Consider the following 10,005-nt stretch of genomic DNA (forward strand, 5'->3'; position numbering starts at 1 on the left):
GATATTAATTATTCAATTGTTTTTTCATTTTACGTTTTTCTTTTGCATTTTACTTTAACCCTTAACTAGCATTTGCACCACATGTTGCAAAGGAAACACCGTGAGGCATAAATTCAAGAACAATCATGACATGGGAATGAGAAAATCTAAATAAGATGCAAAGATGTAGAAAAAATGAAATTCTAAAGCTTTATAAACTAAAATTGATTTAGGGTGCCTAAGACTATATTTTTTTATTAATTATTGAATTAATATGGCTTCCTTTAAGCCATTTGATAGAAGCTTCATTTGTGCTTCTGCAAATCACATAAATTTAATGATTGACTCAATGCTTATTAATTTTCCTTAAAAAGTCTTTGAAACCTAAACAAAGCAATACACGTGATTTTGAAATTTGTACAACTGGCAAAGAAAATTGGCCAATTGGACTTCCTACTTCTATTAATTTTTTCAGCTAGAATACATGCCTGATAATCCACACTTTGCACTTAACGATTAATGGCTCACATGATTAATGGTACCCTGTACTATGAATCTAATATTTTTATGCACTTACAATTAAGGGAACAAACAAGATCCAAAGAATGTATACCACAGGGACCAATAAACAGTCTATTTGATAATCCTTGTTAGGCTCAACAAAAACAACATTATTTCTCCTTAAATCCTTCACAGTCAATACAAATGTTGTACAACACAAGGTTCATGTGGTTGTCAATCAAGCAATAATTCTGATCAAGAATGCCAGATCTCCTTGCTAAAGCACAAAGATTGTCTTGAACAAGAGCATTAGCTCTTTCTTGCGATTTATGTCGAGCAGTCTCTGCTTCATCAACTCCAGGTTCATGGCCTTCTCGGAGCTTACAAAAACAAATGAGACAGAGATCATACAAATAATTTGGGCAGCTTCTATGGTAATCAATAATAGATGTTGTACAATTGTTACTGCAAAACTTAGCAAACATGTTGGATTAATATGTTAAATCACCAGCATAATTCAGGGTCTTTGAATAAGTTCTTATTAAAAAAATATAAATTCACATCATGATCAAAATAGGTGCATGTTATGTAAGTATGATGTAGTTTTGTAGAACAAATTTTTCACAATAGCCTTAAGAAAGGATGCAGATTGGTGTTGGACTGTTTGTCTTGGATAAACTTAAACTGTGCAAACAGAATTCATCCATTTCAAGGGATAGTTGAAAGCGTAGACATTTCCAACTCACAAAAGCTGACTCAGATTTGTAATTTCAAATCTTTGTAGTTGTTTGCAACAACTCTCTGGACTTACCCTCAGAATTGTGCTAAGACTTTAACCTAAAAAATGTGCCAAGCATTCTCACAAATCTACCTTCCAAATGTCCTTAAGAGGATTCAAAATAAACCCATCGTTTGTGCCCTAGTGGGTGTTTGGTTAGGACATCATTGTTCAACCTTAAATTATTTGATTAGCTTTAGGAATTAGGCTCCAAATGCTTGCTTCATCCAACTACCTTATCCTAATCGAATGGATGAACACTCTCTAATCATCTAACTTATAATACAACCACTTAGAAGGATGACAGGTGGCCTAGAGGGAAGTTTTCTAAGCTCCTACATGTGACTACTACTCTCTCTAAATAATGAATCAAACCCAAAACAATTTCGAGAACTTCCCTCTGCACTTTCTGGGCATAATGGTGCATAATTTTCTTGTCCCCCCCACATTTTTTCTTGGGGGATATGGAGTTGTAGCCAAGCATGGGCAAGGCAGACTTGCCTTTCTCACCTGAGAAGAAAGCTCCCATTCTATTTAAGAAATTTTATTTCTAGGCTTATGGAACAAATGTTGAAGCCACTTCAAATACCAAACAAAGCTAATTTCTTCCTATTCCTCTCCAAATTTACAATTGTAGATAATTTCAAATTAAAACCACCAATGTTAGAGAAACTCCATATGATTATATAATGATGCTTAGTAGTTGCAACATGCAATATATGCTATCAACCCCTCAAGGTAAATGTTATCCAAGAAATTATTTTTCTAAGTGAACTTTGTAATTTCTAAGGTGCCAACAAAATAGGATCAAAGAGACCATAGTAGGACCTGTGATGATGCAATTTTCCTGGAAAATAAATAAGAGAAATGTATATCGAATACTTAGTTTCAAAAATAGAAAATAACCCACAATTAGATGGAGTTAGGCATTAGTTTTAACCTAGTAGTTAATTGGACACTGTTAGGCTTCATATTTTTGGGTGGTCCTATGAAATAAGAACAAAATTATTGATTTAAACAAACCAAAACTTACACCAAAAGTAGTCAGTCCTATTGTTTAGATTGTCATTTTTTTCTTTATTTTTTATCATCCTGCAATGGAATAAGGGCATTGGAAAGGTTGGTCAATGGATTGTCGTAATTTATTCATGTGCATGACAATAGATTCCACATAATACATAAAATCCAATTCGCATATTACTTCTCACATCCTCCACTGATTTTCTACGATATTGACTTTGACTTTTCATGTGTTCCTACTCGGTTTGAGATATTTCATGTACAGTTCTCTTGGCCCCTTCTCTCCTTTACCAATTATATTTAAGAACATATGCTCCCTTTTAGAAGATACCCAACTAATTATCACATATTTTGAGAGAGCAACTATCCATTGGAGTTTGTTTTATGCTTTACAGTTAGGATGGTGTTGCAATGGAGTAGGACTGTTGGTGCCTTTGGTGTCATTCTGCTCCTTTCTTTTCATGTACAGGTAATCCAATCTCTAAACTTCAACAACCTCTTCTTTTTTTCATTTTCTCGTTTCCGATCTACAGAACTGGAGTTTCATGATGAGTTGATCTGAGTATTTGTTTTTGGTGAAATTGGTCAGCAAGGCAAAGGAAGCCAAGAGCACATTGTGTTGATTTATGGACTTGGGCATGGAGCATGGTGTTGGTATAAAATTATTACTCTGCTTAAGCAGAAGGGGCACAAAGTGACTGCTTTGGATCTCACCTCCAATGGGATAAACAAGGCAGCCCCTACAAATGAAATCAATTCAATTACACACTATGCAAAGCCACTGCTAGATTATATCAGCAACCTCAGGAATGATGAGAAGGTAAATGGATTCTCTTGAACTTAACAACAATTCGTAGGACCGAGGACAATAATTGTATAACTACTAGATCAAAGTTGATTACAGATGACATGACTAAGGATGTCCCATGCAAGTTATGAATGTTACATGTGCTTAGGATGTTTGTCATTATTATTATTAATAAACCTTTGTATAAAAGTTATGGCCTTCTTAGAGATGGAAAAGATCACGTATTAGCCATGGGTATAATTTGGGAACATTCTCAAATCTGGCAGATGTGGGTGAGGCTAAACAAGTATCTTCACTCCTATCTATCAAATTTTAAATATTGTTAAAATTCCCAATTAAATTAAGTTAAGCTTCAACATAAATCCCCTTTCAATGCTAAATTCCTATGTTATACTTTGGAGGCATAGGTTTCACAAGATCAGAACCGAAATTCAAGTAGCATTTTTTTTCTTGGTTACAATGAGGTTTTACTGGATTGGAATAAGCAACCCTTCAAGGCCAGGCCTCGATATTGACATGGGCTAAAGGGGTTTATACTTACCACATAGAAGGTTTGGGATATATGACCTTAGCTAAGACCTTTTAGACCCGGTTCATGAGATTGTAAGAATAGTTGAAACCTTCTGTTATACATTAATTAACTTTTGGAGAGCACTGAGCTTCATCATGCTCTCATTCTTGATTTTCTTATGACCTTTGAAGGGCATTGACTTCTTTGCATAAAATGTATGGCAGGTGACTCTTGTAGGTCACAACTTGGGTGGATGCCCATTGTCTTATGTGATGGAGATGTATCCAACCAAGATCTCCAAGGCAATTTTCGTGTCTGCATTTACTCCTCGCAACAATCAGAGCTTCCTTAGCTCTGCTAACCCAAAGGTGTGTTGCCGATTTTCTTTCTTTTCAACCTACCACTTTATTACCAAAAGATTCGAGTAGGGTTGTGTGCTTTTTGAAGATGCGTATACTGTCGAGCAATGCAAACCTTGGGAACTTGAGTTAAAATATAGAAAATGATACATGTCTTTATTGTGAAGCCAAACCAAGGTTCTCTGAAGAAGTTCTTATTAAACAAAATATAAATTCACATCATGATCAAAATAGGTGTATATTATGTAAGTATGATGTAGTTTTGTAGAACAAATCTTCCACAGTAGCCTCAAGAAAGGATGTAGATTGGTGCTGGACTGGTTTTCTTGGATAAACTTAAACTGTGCATACATAATTCACTCATTTGAAGGGATAGTTGAAAGCTTAGACATTGCCAACTCACAGAAGTTGACTTAGATTTGTAAGTTCAAATATTTGTAGTTGTTTGCAACAACTCTCTGGACTTACCCTCAGAATTATGCCAAGACTTTAACCTTAAAAATGTGCCAATCATTCTCACAAATCTACCTTCCAAATGTCCTTAAGAGGATTCAAAATAAACCCATCGTTTGTGCCCTAGTGGGTGTTTGGTTAGGACATCATTGTTCAGCCTTAAATTCTTTGATTAGCTTTATGAATTAGGCTCCAAATGCTTGCTTCATCCAACTACCTTAGCTTGATCGAATGGCTAAACACTCTGCAATCGTCTAACGTATAATCCAACCACATAGACGGATGACAGGTGGCCTAGAGGGAAGTTTCTCTAAGATCCTACATGTGATTACTACTCTCTCTAAAGAATGAAGCAAACCCACAATAGTTTCAAGAACTTCCATCTGCACTTTCTGGGTATAATGGTGCATAATTTGCTCATCCCTCCCACATTTTGTCTTGGGGGCTATGGAGTTGTATCCAAGCATGGGCAAGGTAGACTTGCCTTTCTCACCCGAGAAGAAAGCTCCCACTCTATTTAAGAAATTTTATTTCTAGGCTTATGGAACAATTGTTAAAGCCACTTCAAATACCAATTGTAGATAATTTCAAATTAAAACCACAAATTTTAGAGAACCTCCATATGATTATATAATGATGCTTAGTAGTTGCAACATGCAATATATGCTATCACCCCCTCAGGGTAGTTGTTATCCAAGCAATTAATTTTCTAAATTAACTTTGTAATTGCTAAGGTGCCAACAAAATAGGATCAAAAAGACCATAGAAGGACGTGTGATGATGCAGTTTTCCTGGAAAATAAATAAGAGAAATGTATATCGAATACTTAGTTTCAAACATAGAAAGTAACCCACAATTAGATGGAGTTAGACATTAGTTTTAACCTAGTAGTTCGTTGGACTCTGCTAGGCTTCACATTTTTGGGTGGTCCTATGAAACAAGAACAAAAGCATTGATTTAAACAAACAAAAACTCACCCTAAAAGTAGTCAGTCCTATTTTTTAGATTGTTATTTTCTTCTTTATTTTTTATCACCCCCCACTAGAATAATGGCATTGGAAAGGCTGGTCAATGGATTGTTGCAATTTATTCATGTGCATGACAATAGATTCCACATAATACATAAAATCCAATTCGCATATTGCTTCTCACATCCTCCAATGATTTTCTACGATATTGACTTTGACTTTTCATGTGTTCCTACTCGGTTTGAGATATTCTATGTACAGTTCTCTTGGCCCCTTCTCTCCTTTACCAATTATATTTAATAACATATGCTCCCTTTTAGAAGATACCCAACTAATTCTCATAGATTTTGTGAGAGGAACTATCCACTAGAGTTTGTTTTATGCTTTACAGTTAGTATGGTGTTGCAATGGAGTGGCACTATTGGTGCCTTTGGTGTCATTCTTCTCCTTGCTTTTCATGTACATGTAATCCAATCTCTAAACTTTAGAAACCCCTTTTTTCATTTTCTCGTTTCTGATCTGTAGAACTGGAGTTTCATGATGAGCTGATCTGAATATTTGTTTTTGGTGAAATTGGTCAGCAAGGCGAAGGAAGCTAAGAGGACATTGTGTTGATTTATGGACTTGGGAATGGAGCATGGTGTTGGTATAAAATTATTAATCTACTTAAGAAGAAGGGGCATAAATTGACTGCTTTGGATCTCACCTCCAGTGGGATAAACAGGACATCCCCTACAAATGAAATCAATTCAATTACACACTATGCAAAGCCACTACTAGATTATATCAGCAACCTCGGGAATGATGAGAAGGTAAATGGATTCTTTTGACCTTAACAATAATTCATAGGATTGAGAACAATAATTGTATAACTACTAGATCAAAGCTGATAATGGATGACATGACTAAGGATGTCCCATGTAAGTTATGAATGTTACATGTTTTCAGGATGCTTCTCATTATTATTCTTAATGAGACTTTATATAAAAGTTATGGCCTTCTTAGAGATGGAAAATATCAGGGATTAGCCATGGGTAGAATTTGGGAACATTCTCAAATCTGGTGGATATGGGTGATGCTAAACAAGTAACTTCACTCCTATCTATCAAATTTTCAAATATTATTAAAATTCCAAATTAAATTAAGTTAAGCTCCAACATAAATCCCCTTTTATTGTTAAATTCCTATGTTATACTGTGGAGGTCTAGGTTTCACCAGATCATAACTGAAATTCAAGTAGCATTTTTGTTCTCTGGTTACAATGAGGTGTTACTGGATTGGAATAAGCAACCCTTCAAGGTCAGGCCTCGGGATTGACATGGGCTAAAAGGGTTTATACTTACCACTTAGAAGACTTGGGATAGATGACCTTAGATAAGACCTTTTAGACCTAGTTCATGAGATTGTAAGAATAGTTGAAACCATCTGTTATACATTAATTAACTTTTGGAGAGCACTGAGCTTCATCATGCTCTCATTCTTGATTTTCTTATGACCTTTGAAGGGAATTGACTTCTTTTCATAAAATGTATGGCAGGTGACTCTTGTAGGTCACAACTTGGGTGGATGCCCATTGCCTTATGTGATGGAGATGTATCCAAACAATATCTCCAAGGAAATTTTCGTGTCTGCATTTACTCCTTGCAACAATCAGAGCTTGCTAACCCAAAGGTGTGTTGCCTATTTTATTTCTTTTCAACCTGCCACTTTATTACCAAAAGATTCAAGTAGGGTTGTGTTCTTTTCGAAGATGCGTATACTATCGAGTGATGCAAACCTTGGGAACTTGAGCTAAAATATAGAAGATGATACACGTCTTTATTGTGAAGCCGAACCAAGGTTCTCTGAAGAAGTTCTTATTAAACAAAATATAAATTCACATCATGATCAAAATAGGTGCATATTATGTAAGTATGATGTAGTTTTGTAGAAAAAATCTTCCATAGTAGCCTCAAGAAAGGATGCATATTGGTGTTGGACTGGTTTTCTTGGATAAACTTAAATTGTGCATACATAATTCACTCATTTCAAGGGATAGTTGAAAGCGTAGACATTGCCAACTCACAGAAGCTGACTTAGATTTGTAAGTTCAAATCTTTGTAGTTTTTTTCAACAACTCTCTGGACTTACCCTTAGAATTATGCCAAGACTTTAACCTTAAAAATGTGCCAAGCATTCTCACAAATCTACCTTCCAAATATCCTTAAGAGGATTCAAAATAAACCCATCGTTTGTGCCCTAGTGGGTGTTTGGTTAGGACATCACTATTCAACTTTAAATTCTTTGATTAGCTTTATGAATTAGGCTCCAAATGCTTGCTTCATCCAACTACCTTAGCCTGATCAAATGGCTGAACACTCTGCAATCGTCTAACGTATAATCCAACCACATAGACGGATGACAGGTGGCCTAGAGGGAAGTTTCTCTAAGCTCCTACATGTGACTGCACTCTCTCTAAAGAATGAAGCAAACCCACAACAGTTTCGAGAACTTCCATCTGCACTTTTTGGGCATAACGGTGCATAATTTTCTCATCCCTCCCACATTTTTTCTTGGGGGATATGGAGTTGTAGCCAAGCATGGGCAAGGCAGACTTGCCTTTCTCACCCAAGAAGAAATCTCCCACTCTATTTAAGAAATTTTATTTCTAGGCTTATGGAACAAATGTTAAAGCCACTTCAAATACCAAACAAAGCTAATTTCTTCTTATTCCTCTCCAAAGTTACCAATTGTAGATAATTTCAAATTAAAACCACTAATTTTAGAGAACCTTTGTATGATTATATAATGATGCTTAGTAGTTGCAACATGCAATATATGCTATCACCCCCTCAAGGTAAATGTTATCCAAGCAATTAATTTTCTAAATTAACTTTGTAATTGCTAAGGTCCCAACAAAATAGGATCAAAGAGACCATAGTAGGATCTATGATGATGCAGTTTTCCTGGAAAATAAATAAGAGAAACATATATGCAATACTTAGTTTCAAACATAGAAAGTAACCCACAATTAGATGGAGTTAGGCATTAGTTTTAACCTAGTAGTTCGTTGGACTCTGCTAGGCTTCACATTTTTGGGTGGTACTATGAAACAAGAACAAAAGCATTGATTTAAACAAACCAAAACTCACCCTAAAAGTAGTTAGTCCTATTGTTTAGATTGTTATTTTTTTCTTTATTTTTTATCATCCCCCACTAGAATAATGGCATTGGAAATGTTGGTCAATGGACTATCACAATTTATTCACGTGCATGACAATAGATTCCACATAATACATAAAATCCAATTCACATATTTCTTCTCACATCCTCCAATGATTTTCTACAATATCGACTTTGACTTTTCATGTGTTCCTACTTAGTTTGAGATATCCAGTGTACAGTTCTCTTGGACCCTTCTCTCCTTTACCAATTATATTTAACTACCTATGCTCCCTTGTAGAATATAACCATCTAATTCTCATAGATTTTGAGAGAGGAGTTAGCACTGGAGTTTATTTTTTGATTTACAGTTAGGATGGTGCTATAATGGAGTAGGACTGTTGGTGCCTTTGGTGTCATTATGCTCCTTTCTCTTCATGTATAGGTAATCCAATATATAAACTTCAACAACATCTTTTTCTTTTTTTGTTTTCTCGTTTCCGATCTGTAGAACTGGAATTTCATGATGAGTGGATCTGAGTATTTTTTTTTTGGTGAATTAGTTAGCAAGGTGAAGGAAGCTAAGTGTACATTGTGTTGATTTATGGACTTGGGCATGGAGCATGGTGTTGGTATAAAATTATTACTCTGCTTAAGCAGAAGGGGCACAAAGTGACTGTTGAGAATTGGAAAAGGTATGTAATTACCACTTATTTCTCTATCTTTTCCTTTAAATCATAACTTCTTTACATTCTAAGATGGTCATATGATAAAGGATTATGATAGAATTAAGGGGATTTTTAATTGATGTAAAATGATTAATTATTGTCTTTTTCTATGCAGAAAGTGAATAAAATGGAAAATCGCCATTTCGGAGGAAAAGACAAAGCCGGACCAGCTGCTGTCCCTTTGACAGGAAACCGCATCCAAACGAGGAAATCAAGATCAGAGTGCATGGACCAGGAAAAGGAAGAAGAAATGCGATATCAGTGCAAGAGGACGAAAAGATAATTGAAGATTAAAGATGTGGTGAATCCTAAGGGATCACTACCTCAAGGCTATGTGTATTTTTGGTATTTCCGCCTTACCATTATAAAAAGGGACAGCGGTGCTAGCCCAGGGGGAAGATGTTATTTGCTGATTTATAGAATTTACTGTTGTAATTTGAACTTTGATCATCGACTCTCTTTAAAGAGCGATAGTTGTAACTCTGCTTTTATGATTAATACATAACTTTGTTGCTATTCCGTCTTCTGATCCTGGAGTAACCACAGCAGTGAGTCCTTGGTGGCTAAGGGCCTGGCCTTAGTGGATCACTTGCTTTCTGTATCATTATTTTCCGATTGCAGTCATGTGTGATTTGATTTCCTTTACTTGCTTTATTTAGTAATCTTCTATTCCTAAACATTTCTTGCTTTGTTATATTGAATTCGTAATTGAATAGTAAGATTATTATTTGTAACTGAAAATGTTATGCTATTCATTCT

General features: G+C 35.4%; 1 protein-coding gene across 1 annotated transcript; it reads left to right on the top strand.

The window, feature by feature from the left end:
* The first annotated feature begins 2,678 nt into the window (after positions 1-2,678).
* On the top strand, positions 2,679-9,529 carry LOC149249016 (putative inactive methylesterase 20). Its single transcript, XM_089451667.1, has 4 exons — positions 2,679-2,747; positions 2,868-3,098; positions 3,822-3,965; positions 9,362-9,529. Exons 1-4 carry the CDS (start codon positions 2,679-2,681, stop codon positions 9,527-9,529), a joined length of 612 nt encoding a protein of 203 aa, XP_089307793.1.
* The last annotated feature ends 476 nt before the right edge of the window (positions 9,530-10,005 follow it).

Source organism: Pinus tabuliformis, chromosome 7 (genome assembly GCF_031772625.1).
Source record: "Pinus tabuliformis cultivar Carrire ecotype Pingquan chromosome 7, CPIR1, whole genome shotgun sequence".
NCBI classification, from domain to species: Eukaryota; Viridiplantae; Streptophyta; class Pinopsida; order Pinales; family Pinaceae; genus Pinus; species Pinus tabuliformis.